Genomic DNA, 25,204 nt, shown 5'->3' on the forward strand with positions numbered 1-25,204 from the left:
AAAGCTATAGCAAATTTATTTTAGCTTAGAAGCATTGGGAAAATATAAAAATTGCTAGAAATAGTCCCTGGTCTAGCCTACAAGGCACTGCCAAGAAAGGATGAGAGGAGTTAGTATTTGTGAGTTTCCTCTGAGAGCAGGAAAAGCTATTTGCCCTCTTGGACATGATGTCTAACAAAAACAAACCTGGACAGAGTGGGTCTTTATCAGATTTTCTTGTACATTTACCAGGACAGACACTAAATAAAGGCAGGTTGGGAATTTCCAACTAATAGATGAACTGGTAGCTGTCTGTCTAAGAAAAGAAACAAAGTAGTGGTGTTGTTTGAAGCTCTTCAGGGGTCTAACGGCCAAGCCAACAAGGCAACTCTCAGCACTTCCAAGAGATCTCCTGGTAGAGAGGAGCTTTCCTGGAAAAAGATGATAGTGTGGCACGAAGGAGCACAGGAATTCTACCTGCTGATTTACAATGAAAGGAAGATGCTGAGGCTGAATCTTAAACAAACCTTGGTCTAGTTCTGGAGTATGAACTATGCAAAGATCAGTGTAAAATACCTGAAGGCACTGCCAGAGAGGAAAAGCAACTCGGAAAGATAACTTAAGTGGTAGTGAAAGAGAGAAAAACATTCCCATGTGTTGAGACCAGTGTCTGCTAGATGGAAACTTACTTCAGGTCATGTCCAAAAAGCATTAATATTGTTTCAGAATAAAATTTCCAACCACAGCCCAAGCACCTGCAGGAGCCCATCACAGTCAAGGAAGCCTGACCTCACCACTTGAGCAAGGCCAGGTAGCTCAACAGCCACCTACAACCTGTAGGGCATTTTAACCTGTTTCCTGATCAAATTTATAACAATTTTCTGTCCTTGCCATGTGCAGGATTAGCCAAATGGTTTAGCATGTAAAATCATTAATGATATGCTGGACGTTTCTGGAGTTAATTAAAAAAAAATCACCTATAACCAAGACAGACATTGACCTTATAGTGATATTACATTGTCATCGTATCAGTAGCATGAGAAATCCTGCTTCACCGTTGTGTGTTTTAGTAAATGCTGTTCTTTAAATCTGAACTTTGTTACATTTTATGGTACTTTATGATCTTTTAGGGTTCTTAACGTTGCTTTATCTTCCAGTCATGAGTGGATACAATATTTTAGACACAGCTCAGGGGAAATAAAGGGACTGTTTAGAAAGCTGAAGCAAAAACCAAGCTGTGTCCAGGCCTTTTTTCTGCAAGAGAGACAGCTAAAGCTGCCTCAAATGTGCATATTTTTTTATTTCTCGTAAGTGATTATTAATCTCCTGGATTTCCCCTTTCAGAACAGTCTTTCATTTGCCTCCCATGGCAGAAACAGGAATTTCCTTGTGGGTCATATTTCACAGTGCTTGTGTTTATACACGGACTATAAGAAGGCAGTCACCATGCAGGGCAAGGACACATCGTGTTTGCTGCAGGAGGCAATACGGGGAACCTGGAAATACTTAAAGGTATATTTCTCTAAGGTCTTCTACACCATAAAGACATTTTATCTGTAAGTATTAACACAGTTTGTTTTCCTTACCTTGGCATTATATTTTTATATCTTAATCATTTGCAACATTTCATTTGCATTTTGACTGAAATGCCTCATTGCATTTCAAAAGGTTGAAAGCAATCAAATCTCTTAATGTCAGACATACAAAAATCTGAGGGAGTGTAATCATGGAATTGGTATTGGCTATTATGAAGCAGATATAATGTGTTTAAAATGTTGCTTTCTTTTGCAAAGACACATTATAACTGTGTCTTTAATTAAGAACTTTTTCCCAACATGCAGAGTGATATAGTACAATTGTCATCTCACAGGTTTTTTTCTTCCCACCTGCAAATCTTGACTTTTACCAAAACCCGGAAGAGACTTTTATCCTGTCATAGGTTCTTGGAACATTGTTTTGCAAGAACTGCATCATTTGCCAGTCTCGGTGACTCTGTCAGTCATGTTGAAAAGAATATTACATTGCCTTTCATTGTAACCCCAGGCGTGTGCCCCTACTATTGACACTAACAATTTGACTTTGTGTGCAGTCATTTTTAGTTTTGGAAATTGCTTTTTTGTCCTTTTGTTTTGGTAGGCAATAGATGAAAACCCTAGCAGTAATTTTGTTTAACAGTCTGTCACAGCATTTGTGCAATAAATCTTTCTCCCAAAAAGTCATGTCAGATTTCAAATCTCAAAGTTTTCCGTAAAAAAAAAAAGACCAAAAAACCACTATCAGAAATGCTCTGCAGAGATGTATAGAGGATGGAAGTTTGCAGTGGGTCATTCTCATTTACAGTGTGGCATTGCCTGGAACGGGAGCTGTGGAAGTCTGTAGCTTTATTTGTGTGTCAGTAGTAAAATTTGGGGTGTAACACACCCCATGTCAGGTGAGTGAGGCCAAAAAATTACCAACCATTTCTACCCCCACTCCTGACCGTACCATGTTTACTTCTGGCACCACAGAGTGAATCACTAAATAAACAGAAACAAAGGAAGCTCCTGAAATCTCTCAGTCCAGCCAGGGAGCTCAGCAAAGTACTAGAGAACAACACTTGCAATCCTTCACATTTTCCCAAGAGAGGCTCTGCAGCTTCAGGTGGAACGCATGTTGGAGATTGTGTAACCTTGTTGTAGCTAAGAGACAACTTCAAGCCAAGTCACTGAAAGAAAAGGATTTGATTTTGCAAGAAATGAGAGCTTTGGGGCAAAGGGAAACTTCAGAAAAAATTCCTCAATGACCTTACAAACACACATAGTATTACAAATTGGAAATGTTAGTAAATAATGGAAACTAGATCTAGATAAACCAGCAAGGAATAGTGACATAATTAAAAAACATTCAGTGTGCAAAAAGCAGTGCTGTGCATGCAATCGATTGGCAGAATTGGCTGCAAAGAAATAGCATTGTATTGGACATGTGGTTCTGCTATCCTGACACCCAAATGGTGCGTTTCTAAAAGGAAAGGACCAAAAGGCAGATTAGCCCCATTTCCCTGGTAATGTTGGAGGACACATTGCAAAAGCAAGTTGACATAAATAAAAACAGATACTGTCTGTTTACCCCTCTGAAAAATCATAACACTAATGCACCTCTTTGAAAGCTATGAAGTTTATTTCATCACGGTTGATAAGTTGCTCTGAGGGCATTGTATTAAGATTGCTACAGACTTGCAAATTATTATAATTACCATAGTATCATGACTAGATTTTCTAAATAGATTTTAAACTCCTTAGGCCAAACTATGCATATTTTATACAGGTATTGTGTCAAGTGCAAAGGAAGGGGCAAAATGAAGTTCTGTTGGCAGGTCTCACCATTTCCCGGGCAAATTGTCTCTTGGCCTGTATAAATTTGTAATTTTTATTATTAATAGTTTTGTAAGTACACTTTAATAGAATAAATATTTTATAGTATTATAGCATATAATGTATCATTTCCTTTATAATATAAAATATTAAATATGATAATATTCTTAATGGATTATTATGATCATGTATGTATTTCATTATAGAGTTTTCTATGTTCATTTTTATTTAGTTTAATCACATGAATCACATGAATCACTATGAAAATAAACACTTGTGAGATGCTTGTTTTCTCAGGCAACCGTGCATTCAGTGAAATGCTGCTCAGCAGGAAGCAAAGCGAAAGGAATTAGCTTCAAGGTTTTTGCTCTCTGCTATCTGGGTGGAAAAACAGCCAGGATGGCTTCTACAAGTAAAAGAAATTCTGCAGGTACAAGATTTAGTAAATTACTAAGGTTTGTCAGTATTAAGGTTGAATCAGGTTTCAATCCACTCTTATTGATATATAATACTCCAGCTGCCAAGGACTTTGTAGTAAACAATAGGTGAAAACCAAGAGAAAACAGCATACTGAAAAATTTGGAGATCTCATCTGGACCTAAACTGTCTCTTAATTTTGACCCTCTTCTTTCCCCATTACAGAATCTGTCCTGAATGCAGCATTTCCCTTTATAGCAGAATTTTTCTTGTCCCTAACACAGAGGTTGAACTGACATTTGTAAAAAGTGTTAAAAATCCTTAAAAATTAAGTGGGAACTGTAATATACAATCAGTATCTCCAAGGCACTGATGATGAAGCCTTGTCTCCACTGAAGTCAGTAGTAAAAGGGATTTCAGAACCAAGCATTTCTTGCATCACCACGAAGTCTGGTCATGTTATATTGCTGTCTTTCCCAGAACTTATGTATATTCTCAACTGCCTCTTACTGGCAGATCCAAAATGAGGTTGACTGTCCTCCTTGCAGTCACTGAATTCTTAAAAAATCCGCATTTCTTATATATGGTTTATAGCTGAAAAAAAATGAATGAGATTGCTACTCCTTTCATTGGGTTTTAAAGTGCATTAATAAAACTGAGATTTTGATCAGAAATCCAACAGTGATTAGGAAATGTGACTCTTAAGCTACAGCTGGCTGCAGAGTATGCAGGGTTGTGAACAAATACATTCAAGCATTTCCCCCCACCAGAGGTTTTAGCTCATATTTTCCTTGTAAGACTTTTTCCTGTTGTCACATCATGATTCACAGTTTAAGATGACCTATCCTGTGTTTGCAACCTATCCAACTTGAATGCCATCTACAAGTTTCATTAGGGGGCTGTTTACTGTCTTTCAGATCACTGATTGTGAAATTAAATAAGACCAGACTTCAGAAGTTAAATAAGACCAGCCAAATAAGACAGGGAGTCGTTATGTTTTCCTAGCCCTCTGCATTGTCACTGTCCTTTATTTACAGTTTGCACCAGTTGTCAGCAGTAACATTGACATCATGGCCTAGCCCTGTATTTTATAGCTTTGGTTTGTGTTTGTCTTCTCAAATTGTAATGTGCTTTGTGGCCATTTAAACACAGAAACCCAGCATTCCATAACAAGTTCCAGTTCAACCAGGTTTTTAATAATAGATTAATTAACAACAAAGTAAATAATGGTGCCATTCATTTCTCTTTGACTAGTGACAGCTCAAAATACATTATGTCCTGAAGGTGGAGTCTGCAAGCACGGATTCCTCATCAAATCACCACCTCTTCCACTTTTCAACTCACAGGTACACTAGCACAGATTAGTCATATTCCAGCAATCCCTCAACAAGCACCTGTTCTTTCTCTTCTCCTGAATTTTAATGAGACAAATTACTTTCTCTTTGGCAGAATTCCTGGAAAAGGCGATTTTTCATCCTGTCTAAATCCAGCAATGGCAATTACATGCTGAAGTATCTAAAAGGCCAGAGCATAAAAGGCTCCATAGCTGTTGATCAGTATGTAACTCAAATGCATCACCTTTTTGTTTTAAGTCATGTATCAACACTCTTAAATGTCCGTTGATTGTACAGCCATTTGTTTCTGATTGAGGTTCTTGATCCAAATCCCACTGTAGTCCAGAAAAGAGACCCTTGGACTTTTGTAGGCTTTGAGTGCAACCTACAATGTAGGATATATGTAGAAGTAAAAATCCTAAATTGCTTTGATGAAATTTGATACATTTATGTGAGTGATTCTGATGATGTGGTATCTACAAACCAGAGATCTTGGCTCCATGATCCCAAAGGCTGCATGGCTGTAGTAAATGATATTTTATCTCCTGTGAGGACAGTGCTGTGCCTTCACTCACATGTAAGGAAGAGCTATGGATGGCATAGCAAGGATGGGCTATGCCACTCTTAACTGTGCAACCTGTCCCACCTTATGGCTTTACAAAGTGCTGTGCAAATTGTGCAGAGGTCTCCTGGCTTCCACGTAGCCCTTGGGGTTGATGCTGGCTGCCCCACTGCCTCTTAGTGCACCAAGAAATTGCTCTGCTTGGCTCATTTGGGTTGATCATTTAATTCCTCTCAGCACAGTGCTCACTGCAGCAAGGTGGGGTGTTACGGGCTTTGTTCTATCACCCTTCACCATGTCATATGTGGTATGAGATACACAGAAGGGGAACAGTAAATGTAAAAGGAAATTTATAGATTTTACCAGTCAGACTTGGAGCCTAATACTCCGGGCTCCTGGAATTGTTAGGCATGGAGGTCACGGGATTCACATTGCTGTTGTGCATCTTCTATTAAAAGGATTTACATTGTGAAGCTTTCAAATAATTTGCAGCTTGCTCAGTGGTGTGTGGTTACATTATTACCTTCATTATTGTTGTTATTATTTCTACTAATTTAACTTCTTACGAGTTAATGGAAGTAGCGCTTCCATTTAAGTATCCATTAAGAGCACTTCTTAGCTGTTCGTCTTCCCCCCACATTAAAACACTGTTAATACACAGTAACTTTCAAATCGGAAGTATTGTTCTGTAGTGGCTCAAAAACGTCTGCCAGGAATCCCTCTTACTATCATTTACTTTCAAGATTCTGTGTGAGACCAACAGCCCCTTTTTCAGAAATGAGGATCCAAAATCTGGATATGAGTCTTTGCAAAAGTTGATTTTATTTTTTTGCTTGGAAGTTTTCTTCATTTAAAGACCATCTGTTTTGGATGTGTGCGCTTATTTACTTGAGAATTTTCTCTGTGGAAAAATGTTTACCTTTTCCCATGCAGATATCATATTATGCTGTGCTGGAGTAAAACATGCACAGACACACATATATATATGTGTGTGTGTGTATGTTTGTATGTATAGTTATATAGGATGTTTCATATGGTTATCTTAACAGAATCATAAATATCGAAGTTGGCATAAGCAATTCTGAAGTTATGGAAACAGTGAGGAAGATGTTTAAATGCCTTCCTGAGCAGGTGATGTCCGTCAGTACTGGAAACAGACGGTACTACCTCATTGGGAGCAGCAGGTAGGCATCAAATATGTGCAAATACAATATGACGTTACAGTTAAATTATCACTAAGCTACTGCCCCAAGGCAAGATCCTGCTCTCCCACCCCTGCCTGTGTCTCAGCTACTGATGGCTCAGCTCCCGTATGAAACCATCCAGCTGGTTGATCCAGTGGAATACTGCACTTTTCTCTGCTGGGTTTTTTTTGCCCCATGGACAGGTTAATTTTTGCTGTTCAGACAGGTGAGCTGACCTTCCCTGTGGCTGTGGAAGTGGTGGGAGCACGTGGCTGGCAGTGGGGCAGCAGCAGTACATCAGTGCAGCTGTGCCCCGTCAAACTGTCCCAATTAAGGGTCAAGGAATAGCAGAGAGCTTTGTCTTCTCACCCAGGAGCTCCTCAGAGTGAGGAAAACTTCTGCTCCTTATGGATAAAACACAGGAAATAATCTTCCCCTGGAAAGTAGGTTGTTAGTCAAGGGAAGGAGATTGAAGGGGAAAATTCCCTGAGGTAAAAGAGATCCCAAAAGGACTGACTGGGGCGTTTACAGCTCCCTGCTCTCCCAGGCTGCAATCCCGTCCTCAGCAAGGGCAGAAACTGCTGCTGTTGTGATCAGCCAAAGCTTGGTTAGGTGAGGGAGCATATTTGGCACAGTGCTCCTCTGCTGCCACTTCCCAGCTTCTCCCATTTCCCAGCCACAAGCATCTCAGGGGGTTTTCTGCCTTTATGCAGAAGAGCAGCTGATGTGTGAAATGCTGATAAGCGCTGAAGAAAAACACATACCTGTGTGTTACCTGAGCGTGCCACCCCATGCCTTCGCCCAGGGCACTGCTCTCACAGCCCACGCTGGGTGGGAAGCGTTCCAGAATTAATCCGACTAAATCCACCGCAAGCATGAAACGGGGCTTCAGGAGGTACTTTCGTGGCTTGTTTCTCCTCCTGCTTGCCCAAACAAATTCTCAAGCCTTGTCAGCTGTCTTTAGCTACTTGCTGAGCAGCATTACACACAGAAAATGAAGCAGAAAGCGCTGTCCCACCTCTCCATCTCTCTCCCTCTCCGTGTCTCCTGCACACATACACAGCCCCCCCTGAATATCTTTTAGCCCCCAGTCCTGGGCTGCACCTCTCTGAGGTCAAACTTTGCCATCTGGCTATGGCCAGCCGAGCACTCTCTCTCGAAAGGAAAGTCCAGATTATCTGCATTGACTTCAGGAAGCATTATTTTGTGCCCCATAGGAAGAAGTGAGTAGGCAAATGGGATTTCCTTGTGTTTTACCTGTGAGCAGGTTTTCATTTCTGTTGTTCCAACCTACAGGCAGGAAACAGAGGACTGGGTCACTGCGATATCTTCAGTCTGCAAGGAGGCAAAAAGAGATGGATGCTGCCCTCAGGTGACATGTTACTGCACTTGATTTTAGAAAGAAAGAAGTTTGTGATTTCATTAGAAACCTGTGCAAAGGATTTTTACTGATTTTGGCCTTGCAAGTTGACTCTTGCCTTGATTCATCAGATATTCATTTTCCATATAAATGCTGTACCCTGACTTCATGCATTAAGCAGGCATTGCACAATCTGTGCTGGGATTGATTTTACATTGAAGGACTCTCTTTGAAGAGTAAGCCACAAGGAAATTAGGAGATGGTTGACATTATGGTGCAATGAATTGCACCTTTGATGCATCGGAAAGAAAACTTGTGTGTTATTCTTACCTTGTGCTTTTTGGTTATATTTACATGCTGTTTTACAAACTGATCCTCATCTAGTCTGTCAATGTAGGAGCAGCTGGAAGCTCTGTTAGTTCAAGCTCAGGCCCAAGTTTCTGCACCTTGTCAGCCAGCCAGGCCTAATGTACTTCCCTACAGCTTCCACTCGGCTCAAAGTACAAGCAGGGCAAATTTATATCTGCCTGAAAAATGCCATGTAGACAACCACTCTGAGCCATTAAAAGTAAAATTTGGACTAGTGGGATGTGTTGGTACATTGTAGTCCATGCCCATCTGGTGCTTGTCTCCTTACACTGCTGCTATCTTATTTCTAGAACCAAGATCTTCCAAATCCAGAAATCAGAAGCCGGCCAGCCTCTTTGCCACTATTCTTGAATTCTGCAGATAAAACCAATTTTCCAGAAAGGCAAAGCTACCAGAAGGTAAACAGATTAGCCATCCTTAATAATGCGTTTGGTCCTAGGGGTGACTATGAAATTTGATTTGTATAGTTGCTTTATTCCATCAAAAGTTCTATAGAGCTTGTGCAATGGGTGCCCGGGTGGTCTGTTCTGCTCTCTGGTGGGGATCCTGAGTAGGACCTGGATTATAACGTCAGTGTCCCCACAAAGGAAAGACGTCTGAGCAAAGTCTGCATGCAAGTAAAGGCAGGTAGCAAAGTAGAGGTTGATGGCAATGAGAAACAATATTCTTTGGCTGTCTCAACTGACTGGCAGAGATTATTTGGCATAAAATAAGCCCCTGCAGATTTACTTTGACATGCTTTGGCAATGCCATGTGATGATTGTTTTGATAGCTGCCTCCCAAATTCCTCCTATATTGTGAGTGTGCATTTCTTTGTCTTCCTCTTCAGGCTGTGAAGCCTGGAGGGGAGCTGAGGTCCAGTTCCTCTGTGCCTTCCAGATCTTCCCCCTCAATATTTAAACAGAAAGGAAGGCAGGCATTGCTGCTGTCCCAGAGCAATTGCAGCCCTCGTCCTCTGGTGCCAAGCTGAATAGCAGTCAAGGGAGGGCTGGTTTTCTCTAGTCACAAAGTTGTATGCAAATGGCACAGCTGGAGGAAGCTGAATTCAGGTGAAGCACCTTTACAAGGAGTCAACTTTTTTCTCTTCTATATAGGAGAATGGACCTTCAGAAGACAAGAACAGGCCTAATTCAGATCCTGGCCCTCATCAGACTCAGTGTGACTCACCAAGAGGAATTTTTCCAAGTCTGGTGAGCAGAACAAATCAAACAGCTCTTGACATGTTCAGTCAGTAGAAATTACTATTGGCTTTTATCTTACCTGACTATCTGTAACTACAGATTATTCATCTACTTTCCCAGAGCACTGGTTTTCACTATGAAAGTTTCCTAATTTAGTCTGTTTTCTTGTTTATCACTGAAAATAACCTTGTAAGAACTTTCTCGATATACCCTTTGTTTACTTTATCTCTTGTAGGCAGATCCTCAGAGTTTCTGTGCAGCAATTGCAACTTGTGGCAGCTCTCACAAACTTAGTGAGGAAAACTCTGAAGTTGCATTGCTTGAGGATTTGCTCCTCCCATCACATTTCTTGGCTGTGCCTCAGTCCTCCTAAATGGTTCCTTTCTGCAGCCTCTGCCAGTAGCAATTTAATCAGTGTAACTGAACTACAGACCAAGGGGTTGTTAAATCAAGGCATACCTGAGGACTGACCTTTTGTAAGCATAAATACGACTTCAAGTAATTTAGCTTCTATATCTGGGAGGAATGATTTTAAAAGATACAATGCTGGATGTTTTCACTTATAATTGGCTAAGTGTTCTGACCTGTGTTCCCTGAACAAACACCTGCAGCAGTTTCAGGTGGGTTTCACCCATTCTCTGCCCTGGATTACAGCCTTTGCAGCAGAGTCAGCAGAACAGAAGGCACAACCAAGGCTCCGCCACGCCAGGATGCTGTTTGGCAGCTGAGTTTAAAGCCATATTTATTAGCAGTTTATGCTATGATTTAGAATGGCTGAGATAAAGGGAAAAGAATCTGTTCTGCTATCATAGCTAAGTAAGTCACATGCTGCAGTCACCATCCATGTGTACAGGCTGGCAGCAAGTATGAGATAACACAGCTAAATTCAGTGGAAAGGAGTGAAAATAGTTGAAACTACATTGCAATGCCGTGGGCAGTTAGCACAGCTCAGCTGATGCACAGTAATTTATGAAGCTGCAATAATTCAGCTGTGAGTCTGAGCTCTGAAATGCATTGCCTTAACCCTTAGTCTGACTTAACCAGTGCTGCTTTGGGTGCATACCAAGGTGCTCTTTCTGTCTCTTTCTTACACATACCTTTTCTGTTTCATTCATTAATTCTTCTCATATTTATGGTGCCTCAGAAAGTGTATACTATATGCAGCTATTCGAGCTAGGACAGACTGACCATGAGGGTTAAAAGATGAGGAATTTGGATTTTACCTTTTCAGCCTGAAGCAGAAAGAATAACAGGAAGCTCATATTCCTGTTCCAGAATGTGTGAAAATAAATAATCTTTCCATAGAGCTAACAAGAAACAAAATTGTTTGTTGATTTGATAAAAATATTTCACTTGTCTCATAAGTGCAGCATCTGCTAACATCTCTGGATCTATTCTCTGCTCAGTGATGTCTAGACAGCTGACTTCCAGCTTAATCCCTTGTATTTACATCCTGACAGAAGTATGACTCCACATTTCTAGTATCTATCTGATTCATTTTGCTTTTTATCGGTAGTTCCCTCATCCAGATCTTGAAAACTCTTTGGTCAGTAGCTGTTCCTCATGTAAACAGGTCTATCAATGTCAGCTGGGTGGTGCAGGCAGGTACCCAGCCACGCAGGAAAGGTCTGGGCACCTGCCTCCCTTTCAGTCCACATTTTGGAGCTACCAAACCACTTCTGACTCAGCTATTCAGTATCAGCTGTTTCTACCACAGGTATCAGCTGTTTCTGATACCTGAAATGCATCAAAATAAGGAGCCCTAATGTGTATTACCCTGTGCTGCTCATTGCCATATTGCAGGCACCTGGGCACCTTTGTCAAAAGTCTGGTTTTAATATCTGTTAGACATACTTGATTTTTTGAAAGACAAACTCCTCTATCCAAGGGCAACGCATAAATTTGGACCCTTTCCCTAAGGAGCCTAAAATGAACAATTACTCAGTTGTTCTCCAGGTATCTTTTCTATCTTGTGCTACAGACAATTTTCTCCATCATCTCTTTCTCTCCCATGTAAACCTGTAGGAAGTGATCATCTTGCCAATATAATAGACTCAGGAAGGATTTCTCAGAAAAGCACATTTTATTAATGATTTTGCAAAACCGAGTGTCCTATCTAATGGTAAGCACACGGAATAGGGCAAAAAGCCCCTGCTTGTATCCCTCCCAAATCACAGCTACAAATTCCTTCTCCCATCCCCCATTGGTTGGGCACTTCAGGGTTTACAGACTACCTGATGCCTGCCTCAGTTTACATATTTCATTCATCTAATTCTAGCAAGCCCCTTCTCCTTATCAATTTATTTAAAATATGGATTCCTGGCTCTTCGGCTACCCTTCCCCCTAGATTAACTATTTAAATACAGGAATCAGTTCTAAGAGACTTTGTTTTACATTAAGGATTCATAGTCTGATGTCTCTCAGTCCTTCCCCCCCGCTGGAGTCAGGTGCCAGATCAGTTGTAAAAACAACATTCCTCCTTCAATGGCTCCTTACAAATCCACACCATGGTTCAACAGAGACTGAAAGAACTTGCTTGGCTGTATGTCTGAGAATAACTGTACATTGAGGTTAACTGTGCTGCTCTGGTTGTAAAGCAGCTGGAGGAATGGAGACGCTGGCAAACTGCTTTAGGGAAACACAGAGCTGCTGCAGCTTCACCTTCTCCTGCTCATTGTCCCAATAAACTGCAATGGTGCCAAGGGGAAACACTGCGTTTGGCAAAAGGCAGCCACTGTCAGTGACCAAAGGGTCAGTTTGGGTGCTGATGGGTGCTGTCCACTCTCTGAAATTTCCTAGGAGATAGAGGATCTCATAAAATCACCTCCTATTACCTTTCTTTTCTGCAAGTGTTTACTCATTTGATTGATCCAAAGCCCCTGAAAACTCGCTAGGAAACTCGTTTGTGACTTTATGTCATGACCACAGAGCCAGTCTTGTTCCTGCTGGAGTTTTCTTAGGCACCTCTTGAAGGACCGTTTGTAGGTTTGTTCTGAGTCCTACTGCATGTGCTTTTTATGTCATTTATACCAGCAAAGAACAAAGATACATTCATCATCTTTAATTTCTATTCAATGCCAGTTTCTTCTCTCTACATGTAAGAGAGTAATTAGTTTAATTTACTTTACCTTGAAAACAGTAATATATTGTGTGACATGTTTAGCAATTATTAAAATGATCACCATGGAAACCAAGGATGTAAGTGGAGAGATAAAAAACAGTCGCATCGCAAACATGGCATGGGGAATTTTATTGGGAGGCAGCTAAATACTAATTACCATACTCTTCATTATAGTGAAGTCAACAAGGAGACATAAAAGTAAATAATTTATCTTTGTGACTCAGAAAGGTAAACTTGCTGGAGGGATTAATTTCTCCTTGACTTACCAAATTGTTGCAAACTTAGTATTTCAGGTATTTATGAAGGCAGAATATCATTCAGAACACAAAGGATTCAATGCCAGATCTCCAGCTCTCTGTATGTTCAAGTTCATGGAGAAGTATGAGTTAACAGACTTCTCGTTAGTCAGGGAAATCCCACATTCCTTCTTTACTTGATAGCAGTTAAAATGTGCTTAAAAAGGAAAATGTCTCCTGATCCACTTCTAGATTTCCTACAGATTTTTTTTCTAGTGTAAGGGTTTTAGAACTAAATGAAAATTATTTTGCACACAAGAGACCCTAATGTATGCAGATTCATGCATTAATTGTTTAACCCAATTGATTTTTAAACAATATAACATGTTGTGAACAGGCAGTCAATTGCAACTCTCTGGTTACCACAAACCCATCTAGGAAAAGTACAGATATTAATGGCCAGTTTTGTCCATGTGCAGTGGATCTCAAAAGTATAAGAAGGAGCACAACTACAGAAACCACGTTCACAAATCAGACTGGCTCTGAGTATGTCTTTGTTCAAGGAGAAACTTGTGTTCCCATGTTTTCTGTGGATATTTGCTGGTTCTATTACATCTCCATGTAAATGGAAAAATACACATTAAATAATCTGTATAACTGAACCTGTTCAATACAAACCCGTTCTTTTAACAGGATAAAAATCTGGGAAAGAGTGAGGAAAATCTGCCATTGTCGGATACAGATGAAGACATCAAAAAGGATGAAGAAGACTATTACCAAACTCCCAGCAGTATTTTAGCAAAGGTAGTTAATCAGTTGTGAGTTCTGCTGGTTTGTTAATAGTTCCAAAGAGGCAGGAGACATTTAATGAGCCAAAGAAGAACTGATATGAGGAACTACTAGCACCTTGTAAAAGAAATAAGTAGATAAAACAGTAGGTAATAGATCTTTCATTTGTACAAGAAAAAATACACTAGACTCATTCAAAGGATCTTTCTGGTAGAAAGTGGCATTTTGACAAAAACATTGCTGATTTTGTTGAAATTCCCCAAATTGACTGTTTCATTGTGAATGGCTTTTGGCTATTGCATCACAGGTTTGGGTTGTGGGTTTTTTTTGCAAAAGTGGAAACTTCATTTAGAAAATGTAGCTGTATATTATTTTTATGTATTTTAACATGTAATTCTGTAGAAGCATCAGTAAGCTGCACAAAATGAAGCAGTACTTAAAAAATGCTGTGAAATACTTAAATACTTTGGTATCTGTTATACATTTCACTGTAAAACAAGGGAGCAGGAGGAATCATACTGGTAATTTTAAGCAGATTTTGGCAACTCATTTAGGAGGCTGATTTTTCTAGGCTTCCCATGTAATTAGTGGTCAGGAGAAGGTAAGTGGCCAGTCCTCTGCAGAAGTCACTGCCTCTCTCCAAAGACTGTATAGTGAAATGAAGGACATGAACAGTATCATTTTCTCATATAATCTTTAAGTTAAGCACACCCAAAGTACAAGACTCCTTTTTCAACATGCTTAAATGAAAATGTAACAAATTTTTTTGTGGTAGTACTGGAGAATATAGCTCGTTATGTTCCATCCATCCTGAAAGGAAAACAAATGTCGGTGTCAGTAATAACAGATAACATTAACTTCTCAGTTTCAATCACCTTTCTAGCTCATGGTTTCTGGGAAGTGACTTATCTGGGGAAAGCCAAACTATATTAGCCAATGTGTTTAAACAGCATGAGCACTGAACAAAATAAGGAAATTAAGAAGATTTTTTTCTGTAGGCAGAACAAGGATATTTACGTCTCATGCTGTTATGTCTTTCCAACAGTGCACTACTGAACTATCACAGCCAGACCGCACAGGTGAAGATGATGTCCCTGTGCAAGAGAAGCCAGTGCAGAAGAACCCAGTAAAGGAGAACATTTATATGTCAATGAAATCACTGTAAGTAACAACTTCATTAAGGTTTTGTAAATTAAAAGTGACACATTGGTAAAGATAGAGCTGTCATTTGTGGTATTTGCATAACAATATGTAAAGGCTGCATCTTGCTTGAATGAGTCCTTTGGTCTTGGTTTGGAGCTTGTGGGAATACTAGAGTGAAATTTAAACTCATCAACATGAAATTTAAACTCACATTTTAAACTCATGCATTTAGACAGGCTCTGACTATAGGATGCAGCACTTTTGGTTGACTCATACTTCTTCTTCATAACAGCCCATCAGTTTACTCAGATACCGCAGCCAAGCTCCAGCAACCTTTCGGACAGGTACTCTACAAAGCAGGCAGCATTATCGAGTGGTTAAGAGAGAAAGGTAGACATGGAACATTATTTCTCAGCTTTTCCAATAAGAAGCTGTGTGCTCCTGAGTAGGTCATCTCCTTCCTTCCATTTTCCCATCCAAAGAGGGATGCTGAGTTCTTTGAAGGTTCAGTGTTTGGTATATCACAAAGGCCTGAACTTTGTGTCACAGTTGTAATGCCACAAGGAAACTTTGCAATCTCCACAGTATAGCACAGTATACTGAAAATTGGAAAAGTGTGTCTGCACAGTAAAACCAAACCTCTTGAGCCAGAGCCATTAGATGTGACCTGCCACCTACAGACAGTCAAGTCTTATGCTACGTAGTGGGAGGCAATTGGAAATACAGACCCACAAACCAGTTTATTCCAATAGATTTATTCAAGCTCCTCTGTGGCTTTGAGAGCCCCTGGAGGGAATTACTATAGAAACCTCACAAGCCTATGCCATCTGAGTTAAAATATACCAAGATCAGCTTTTGCTGCTGACCCCAGCCTTGTTTGGCTCCAGGCATTATAAGGCTTATCAAATAAACCTAGAAAGTGTTCAAGCACATCCAAGTTATTGTATCTTCCAGGAGACAGCATTACATCCCTGCAGAAGCCAGTACAGCCAAGGCAAACAACCTGCATTGACTTTCCTTGTCAAGGCGTGTTGTTAGCTGGAATGTTTTCAGGCTTAATAAGTAGTCTTTAGATATTGAAAATGTTAATTTGGGGATTTACAGTCCATTTTTAGAAGGAGTTTATTTTACTTAGCTGTAATTTTGTCCACTGGATATTCTACAATAACTTGTTATTCTGTGCTTTGCTGATGGCTATTTGATCCAGTTTCAAACACAACAAAAGCACCTGGAACAGCCAAATGAGTTCATTTTTTATCACCGTTTCTTTTCAGTAGGTTGCGGGACGACGGTTGCCAGTTCAAGTGCAGAGGTGGTAGGCTCCTGCCTCCTCTCAAACACCAAGACAATGGTGCATGTCCAAGAGACTTGGAAGCAAGCAGAGACCTAAAACTCCTAGAAGGCAGCACCAGCCATCAGACGACCCTTCAGACAACAGGAAATTCATTACCACTTTCAGTGATTCAGTTGTCTATACTGCTCAGGTAAATGTCTTCTCCAGTTTTCATTACAGAGAAAACAGACTTGTCTTCTCTGTGGGTTTCAGTTGAGGTACTGGTAGAGCATGGCTGGTCTCTGATGTTTTCTCTCGCAGTCAAGTTACAGATGAGACCCAGCTACAGAAGTTGGATATTTTCGTCCCCCTGGCTGATATTAACAGTTACCTAAAACTTACTGAAGCATCAGGACAAATATGGTAAGTTCTGGATGTCTTGTGATGGTGCTTGTCAGATGTGAATGAGAAACAATCAGTGTAGGTACAGAAGTGTACAACCGTACACATCCATGTACAGTTTTCACAGTGCAGAACAGGGCAAGGACAGTGTGCGGGTACTGCAGTGATTCCTTTCTGCTCTGGCTCTTCATGTGCTTGAGTTTCTGTTTATTTCAACTGCTGATAAAAAGGGCTATATAGAATCAAGACCCCTTAGCATGCTGTGTAATAATTAGTGATGAAGTCCCACTACAAATGCTTTTCTTCTAACATTGGTGTGAAATCACCTAATTAATTACTGCTATTCAGTTTAAGCTTTGATTTGGTGAACCACCATGATGGAATGTCTCAGAGATACATCGCAGGGATATATCTTGTGATAGGGTAAACAGGGCCTTTCAACTAAAAATCTCACAGGCTTTAGTATAGGTGGCTGATAACCCTTTGTTATTGATGACAAAGCCAAAAATTAGGAAGCACATACAAGGAATAGACTTCAAGTCCCATTTATTTGACTTCTGTACCCCCTTATGTACACTTAAGTCTTGTGAAGAAAAAAGGGATTTGTGGAAAGAGGTGACAGTCCTTTGGAAAGACATAAAACCTGCCTGTCATTGGAAAGGGTGACAACATGGAACTTATGGGCACAGAAGGAATTATTGCCAAATCAGTGATTCACTCTATTTCATGAAATCCTTTCTTATCTTTTTTCCCTTTAACCTATTAGCCTGTGTTCCTTATATTATTAACCTACATCACACCACTTTAAGTAATTTAAGCAGTAGCACCTGCAAAGCATTCTGAGACTCTCGAGTGTGAGCTGTAAGTGAAAAATTGTTACCTAAATTAACCTGACTTGTGGTAGATGCCAGCATAAAATTATCTCCAAATTAATCCCAGCACTGGTTTAGTGGTAAGAATGAGTGCTAGACAGAGATTTTAACAAGTAGGTGTTACAGGCTACAGCACATACTTATTAGTCTCATTGGAAATTAGCGCTCTCCCTAGACTGTCAATATGAATGAATAGGATAAAGAAGAGGGAGTAGAAAAAAGGCTCAATGCATACTCGTGTGCTACCAGTTGATCTTTCGCTGCCACGCAGCACTGAGACTTTGCTATTCTCTCATCTTCACACTGATCAGGGGCACTCTGTGCACAGAAAATCGCTTTGTTTTGGCCACTGACAGCAAGAAGAAAAAAATACCATTGTAAAAGGGACTGGAAATGGGACCCCATTCTAATAATTGGATCTACATGTAAATTTACAGAGCTTTCTCAGTGGAAATTCATATTGAAAGAATTTGGAACAGAGCCCTAGATCTGACTGTTAGATCAGCTAGTTCTAAATAGCTTGTCATCAAGGAGAGTCTATCAGAGACCAGCAGGAAAGAGATACTGGAATTTCTGTAAGGGTCCTGTCAGGACAGCAATGGATCCTTGCAGTTATATCATAGATAAAACATGTGATAATAAGTTTTAATTCCATTATATTGGGATGACTTTGGAAATAATCTCAAACACAGGGCTAGAACACCTGCAGCAGCACACATGGACCTGCGGTGAGCCTGGCCACCTGCTTTTGGACTGGAATCCCCAGCTCCCACTGGTGACCTTGCTTTAATAGCACCAGTCACACTTCCTAACAGGCTGCAATGTCACGTGTGCTTTTAGGAGGACCTGTTTGGATGGCTGAAGCAGCTTGGTTTCAGCTAGAACCAGATCAAAAAGATGCAAGGTCATTCAACCAAGCTGTGTGTCATTTCCAGAGGGCAGTACCAAAACTGCAATCCTGTTCAGCCATTGCCGTTCTGTTCACAGTAACTGGACATCCCATATGTTTTCTTTATTGTCTGTCATCCAAATACCCCAGTGTCTCACAGTGGGCTGGTCCTTGCCGACTGGGATGTTTGTTTAATCATGGAGACCATATAGTGGCAGTGAATGATCTGCAACCCCAGGACGTGGAGGAGGCTTACTTCTTCATCAGCAGGTCCACAAGAAAGGAGGTGAGCTTGACCAGCCTGAAGGTGATAGTCACATGAATGAAGCCAAAAGAGAAAGCAAGTTGCTCTTTGTGTTTCAGTTTACTCTGTTTTGAGTGTGGCATTAATGACTTCAGTAACAAATAGCTCTTCAGCATCATTCTGATGTCGCATCTCTTATTCCTGGGCTATTTGGGGAATGCAAGGTCAGCACCACTGTGTTAAAGGACTTGATCTCAAAGTCTGAGGAACCCCAAGAGATACTGCTGGGCAAGCATGACTTAGAGTTACATGGTAGTTTTTGGCTAAGGTCCGTGAATCGCAAACTTTGGGAAATGAACAGTTGCCTCCAGCTGATGTGTAGTTGATCATAGTTGTTTTGGGTACTGAGGGTAGAGCCCAAACTCCTGCCTCCTCATGGTTATCAAGCGCTACGCATCTCCTAGTGTGATACCCCTTTTTTTGAAGAATGTGGGAGATTTCCAAGTGGTGCCTTTACGCCACTGTGATCTACTACATGTTGATACCTATGTTTGTCACAGATGGAGCCATATTTCAGTATGCAGGTTTTCTGACCCATAACGGAACACATTCATATTTGAGTTTTGCTGAGAAAGTTGAGGTCATCAGGTTCTGTTGCCATCTAAAGAAAAGCAAGCTAATTTCAGCAAGGAAAAAATACTCACCTCTTTTAACAGGGCATTTTTATTTAGCTGGTTAAAATACACGTCAGGTAGTAGCACAAATGTTGATCAGATATAACAAGGTATAAAAATTTATCTCATTTCTTTTTCTTTTTTAAGGTGAAACTTACTGTTTGTAGGATTCCACATTCAGATATCTTCCATGTTAAAGGTTGCTCATGTTCCTGAACAAAAAGACATCATTGACTAAGTAAGTGCCGAAGTTCAAGGGAAAAGATCAGGGAGAAAATGTGATATGTAGTATATGGAGTTAATCTTTATCCAATAGAGATGCCAGACATCTTTTCTTGATGAAGTACAAAGAATAGAGAATGTGGATTTAATTTTTATTTTATGTCCTAATAACTTGTTTTGTTGACATGAATGGCACGTGTTTGACTTGTATTTCAGTTACATGAAAAAAATAGAGGGTCAAATCTTTTATTAAACCTTTGCACTATGTATACTTCGTATTTCAGTAGGAAATACTGGTTCACACCCCTGCTCGCCCCTTTACGCTGAGTTACATTGATTTATTCTGAACTCCTCATCAGTTAGAGGTGGGAAACATCTTACATTTGGAGCAAAGCCATGTTTTCCCTGGTTTCCCCTTAGCTACAGAAAGGCAAAGGCAAGCTGAGAGCTGTAGTGTTAGAAGGAAGACTGGTAAATAAAGTGTGTAGTGATTCAGTGGGGCCTCCTTTTATATTACAGCCACAAAAATACACTCAAGGGATGACAGGAAAAATAGCTGGTTGGAAAAAAAAGGAATGTGTCTGGAACACGTTCAGGTTCATTGGCAGCCGAAACAAGCCCTAAGTGAGGATGAGTTAATGGATTTGGGAGAGAAGAGGGCTGGCCTGCTCTGTGAAAGTGTTATCAGTAAAGACAGCTTCCCAGCTGAGAGAAATGATGTGCACACACTGTTCACTGCAAGAGTTCTGATGATACCAAGTACTCCCATAAGGATGTCACTGGTACCATGGCGTTTCTAGAGCAAGTGCTCATTTGTTTCCCAAACAAAGACATTTCCTGTCAATATTTCTTTGTGAATGCCTTGTTTCCTTTGCCATCATAGAAACATGGCTGTTTTTCAGGTGTTGGTGCTGGACGTGAAACTGCCTGCAGGGGTGATTTTAGTAGATGTCAACAGGGAGCTTTGTCCTGTATTACAGTGACCTCTGTTGCTTACAGAAACATACTGGGATATGGCATGTATGCAAAATACATACCTGTTCTCTATATGGATATGTACACATTTGTATATACATATTTGTGTGCAAGTGTATTTACACATATAATACATGTATATATACACATATGTTGCTAGATAGATTGTGTTAATATAAATGATGTGGCAACAAACTGAACCAATGCTTTTGAGTACAGATAATTTTATCTTGCTAGATACAACCAAAATAACTACCAGGCTTATCAGACCTGGGATTATTGATATTAAGAGATTTATATAAGCTTTGATTAAGGTGGATTTGGCCCAAAGGAGGTATTTGTCCAGCCTCCAATTGAATTGGGCTAAGTCAGCTACTACAGTAAGAAACTACACTCACTAAAAGCAGTGTTGATGCCACTTACTTCAGCAGTAAATTTGACAAATGTTCTTTGTATACTTCCTTTAAAATAAAATCTGGACTTTAAAAAAAAAAATTGTTATAAAATTTTATGTAGTCAGAGAGCATCGGTAACTCATCCTCAGCACCTATGAAAAATACTAATTTCCAGGCTGAACGTTTCCACACAACCCGTCTCTTCTACTTTTGAGACAGGAATGTTTGGGACATGCTTATTTCTCAAGGTGGGAAAGGATCGCTTTTTGCTATTTCTGTTTCAGTGGTGTTCAAAGGCCTGTTTGTGCTGAATTCTGCATCAAGACAGAGGGAAACCCCAGTTCTGGAACTACAGAGGCTGAAAATGGAAGAAAAGACATTCCTTGGGAGCTCTTCTCCAAAACTGCTGTGGGACTCCTTTGCTCCGCACTGCTCTTTGAGCACAACAAATCCATTTCTGCCTAGGGAGCCCCTGAGGGATGGATGGGATGGCTGTCCATCACCATACAGGGCTTCTTCCCACTCTGTGACTGTGTCAGCCTGCTAGGACAGTTCCCTAGGCCTGAATCCTAAAATCGCAGTTCATCCAGGCCAAGAGTATCCACTGAGGATGTCACCCTTAACCTTTCCTGCCCAAGGTTTGCCTAAGCTCTTCTGCACTTTAGAAAAGGAAAGTCCCAACCTTCCTGTGTTGTTCCACTCACTTCTCTGTATGATTGGGAAGTTTTTTCCTAGTATTTATCCTAGATGACCTTTTTAGAAAATAAGCCTGATCTTTCTGTTTTCAGTGGGCATGGGGAATACTTGATTTCTACTGTCTCCTGAGAAAACTTCATTCTGGAAGGTGTTTCTTGTGCCTGTTTTCACTTTTCTCTTCTTTTTGGACCAGACATCCTGCATTCTTTCAACATTTTTTCAAACGTTTCCGGAAAGTGGTCATATGTCACTGAACTGCGAGATGAATACCTTCTTTTCCAGTTATGGGTCAACAAAGGTGAGACAGCCATAAAACAGTCTCCTGGAACTTCGTAGAGAAACGTTTCCAAAAAGAGGTGAACTCACCAAAGAAGCTGTGACCTGTGCGTGGTGGCGGGAGGAGATCCACCGCCGGGAAACCTGCACACGGCAGTGCTGCTGAAGCGGGTGTTGACAACGTGTGCTGCACCTCTTGGCCATGGAGGAATGTTACTTCTGGAGAAAAATAGGATTTGGGTAGATATAGCACAGACAAAATGATTCCAGAATATTTCAGAAAACTGGAGTATTACTTCTGTACTTTGGTAAACAGTTACTGATATGTTACCCTGTAACTGATCATTATGTCAGTTTGCACAATGATAAATGCAGATAATTAATGTCACATGTTGGCTGATTCATAACACAGATACAATACAGAATTGACATCGGTACAGTAAATTCTGGTAGGGTGTGTGAAGTTGTCTGCCCACATATGATTAATAAATGTGTTAACATTTTACAACACATTGTATTCTGTGAATACCTCATTTTCTCCTGTCACAGCCCCTCCTCATCCTCCTCAGACTGCCTGTCACTTTCCAGCAACCTGCAGCTGAGTCACCACACAGTCCTTTTTTAAAAAAAAAAAAAAACACAACTACCCTTAAAAAAAAGCAAGATCAATTTCCTTCTGTTATATTTTGCCCAATGTGAAAATTTTACCTTTCTTCAAATGAGCAAATTCTGGTAAATCTCTGGGCTGCTTCTAGAAGCAACAGCAAAGGGAAATGCATACATGCATGGTGTTACCTAGTGCTCACTTTTAGTCCCAGAAGGCCTGAAGGGAATGTCTTTAGGCCATGCTATCTGTAACAGGTGATTTTTCTAGGTCACCTACAGGCATTTTAAACGTGTAATTTAAGCTTGGAAGCAGGGGCCAGTGCTGGCTGCAAAACGTGCCCCTTGGAATCTCTCAGCATCTGCAAACCGGGCATACAAGAGACAAAACCCAACCAACCGCAACGCGGATTATGTGATTAGCTAATGATCAACATGCTCCTCGCTAACTATTTTATTTCCTGTCACTGCATATAGCCAGTGCCTTTAGGTTGTTTCTTTGGCTGTTAATTCACAGCACATTACCATGCTGCATTCATTCATTAGTGGCTGCTAATTTTCCCCTCCCTGAACTCTCAAATATGAATCATGCCCTTTGTACCACTCTAGTACCATTCTCCAGCAGGAAAACGGCAATTTTCCAGGACAAAAGCAAGTTCCAGAACACAGAGAAAGTAATGGTAAGAGAAGTCTCCAAATTGGTGTGAGGTCATTGAAGTTAAAAGTAAAATAAAAAGCCCATTGTACAGCAAGCACAAACCAGACCACACAACCCCCGCGCTTCCCCTCAAGGGCAACGCTACCCAGAGCTGGGGATGCAGTGATACGCTGATGCAGAGAGCACAAGTCCAGCTGGGAGGGGGTATCTGTGGTGTGTCCACCCTGAACCGAGCCACACACAAGCTGTGTGTAAGTGCAGTGTCTGGCCACAATGCGTTATTTAGAGTCACTCCAACCTGGGGTACCCGACCAGACATAGAATCATTTTGGTTGGAAAAGACCTTTAAGATCAATGAGTCCAACCATTAACTTAACGCTGTCACTAAACCATATCCCGAAGAACTTCATCATCTGTGTGTCTTTTAAACCCCTCCAGGAATGGTGACTCCACCACTTCCCTGGGCAGCCTGTTCCAATGCCTGACAACCCTCTCCGGAAAGAAATTTTTCCTAATATCCAATTTAAACCTCTCTTGGGGCAACTTTAGGACATTTCCTCTTGTCTTATCACTTGCTACGTGGAAGAAGAGACCAATACCCACCTTACTACAACCTCCTTCATCCTTTCACATAGTCATAGGTGCTGCAGCGACAGAGGCCATCGATGATGATTCTGCCAGACAAACTGCTGCTGCATAAAACAGGTTTAAGCACATACAATCTCAGGCAGTGCTGTAGGATAATTACACGGTTTGTAATCAAGCCTAGCCGAAAACCTGAGACAACCGCTGACGTGAGTGCTAAGGATGCAGCAGAGCTCCTGTGAGTTCACATCAGCCAAACAGCTGGAGATGGAGACCATCTGTCCTGGGAGCCCACTTCTGTTGTAGATGGTGTCTAGAGCAGAGCTATCTGGAACCACCACAGTGTGGTGCAGGCCTGTCTCCAATGGCCCTGGGAAACGGAAAAACAACACACACACACAAATAAATAAGGCAGCAAAAGGGATACTGACCTTTCTCCACATGGCAGAAGTTCCTTGTAAAAGAGAAATCCCCAAGTCCTTGTTCCAGAAGAGAAAAACAAGTAAATCTAAACCTCCACCTCTTGTAATCCTAAAAGAAAAATGAGACAAGGGGAAAAAAGCTTGGAAGGGTTAGATCATATGCCTTGCCTGCCCTTACTTTTCTGTGAAAAGGGCTGAAATATTAGTCATATGCTATGAAACCCTTTTGGAAAGGCCCACCGCATGTCTGCATTTCTCTCTCGTGTCCTTTCTTACCTGGAAATGTTCTGGCAGACTGAAAGGGTCTTGTACATTTGCCCAGGATTTCTGGGCACTTGAACACCCCAAATCTGTGCACCGACCAGCTCCAGTGCTCTAGGCAGCGTCAGTCCTGAAACCCACCCGACCACAGTGCTCATCACCAAGATACATCCTTTCTTTTCTTCTGTTTCTGGAGGTTTTCCCATGAAATCTGTTTCTGTCTATGCCTATAAAACAGAATATAAAGCCATAGTTTATGCATCCCTAGGGCTGTTGGCAGGATATGACCACCATCAGCCATGAAGGTGTAATTATTTTTTCTCCCAGGAGGAGCCCATGTTTTCAAGTATTTGCTCCTCAGCAGCCCCTACTGACCAGTCACATATTCCACACCAGGACTCATTTTTCCAAAATAACCTCATTTCATTAGATGCCCCATAGAAATTCTGGCCTTCTGCCCTCCAATTTGCCCTATTCTATCTTATACATCATTCTGCACAGATGGCATTTTGCTTCCAAGCAGATGTCCTTGTGCTCCTATTTCTAAGAATAAAGATGAATTCTGGCAGCTTAACATTTCTGAGAAATCCTCCGTAGTGGAAAGGTAGGTGGGGGGGACAACAGAGAGGAAGGAAAACTGAGTCATGAGAATAGCTATAAACAGCAAGGGGGGCTGGGGGTAGGAAAAAATCCAGTCAAAGACAGTAAAACTGGGGTTCTCTGCTGTAAGTA

At 40.9% G+C, this 25,204-nt stretch overlaps 1 protein-coding gene and 1 long non-coding RNA gene across 3 annotated transcripts; one reads left to right on the plus strand and one right to left on the minus strand.

Annotated features, from left to right (window-relative positions):
* The first annotated feature begins 3,647 nt into the window (after positions 1 to 3,647).
* Positions 3,648 to 20,119, plus strand: PLEKHS1 (pleckstrin homology domain containing S1). Its single transcript, XM_082053525.1, has 13 exons — positions 3,648 to 3,759; positions 5,001 to 5,092; positions 5,196 to 5,302; positions 6,692 to 6,826; positions 8,123 to 8,198; positions 8,846 to 8,953; positions 9,650 to 9,745; positions 13,787 to 13,897; positions 14,928 to 15,043; positions 16,300 to 16,509; positions 16,620 to 16,721; positions 18,612 to 18,747; positions 19,527 to 20,119. Exons 1-13 carry the CDS (start codon positions 3,729 to 3,731, stop codon positions 19,593 to 19,595), a joined length of 1,389 nt encoding a protein of 462 aa, XP_081909651.1. The 5' UTR covers positions 3,648 to 3,728; the 3' UTR covers positions 19,596 to 20,119.
* Positions 19,087 to 24,695, minus strand: LOC309440143. Of its 2 annotated transcripts, XR_014184138.1 has the most exons (5): positions 24,488 to 24,695; positions 24,221 to 24,320; positions 22,034 to 22,162; positions 19,538 to 19,591; positions 19,087 to 19,366 (listed from the first exon to the last, which is right to left on the minus strand). It is a non-coding gene; the product is annotated as an uncharacterized lncRNA (long non-coding RNA). The 2 variants fall into 2 exon arrangements; XR_014184139.1 differs by lacking the exons at positions 19,087 to 19,366; positions 19,538 to 19,591 and having other exon boundaries at positions 20,414 to 22,162.
* Positions 24,696 to 25,204: the final 509 nt, after the last annotated feature.

Source organism: Streptopelia decaocto (assembly GCF_964273445.1).
Source record: "Streptopelia decaocto genome assembly, chromosome: 5".
In the NCBI taxonomy this organism is placed as follows: Eukaryota; Metazoa; Chordata; class Aves; order Columbiformes; family Columbidae; genus Streptopelia; species Streptopelia decaocto.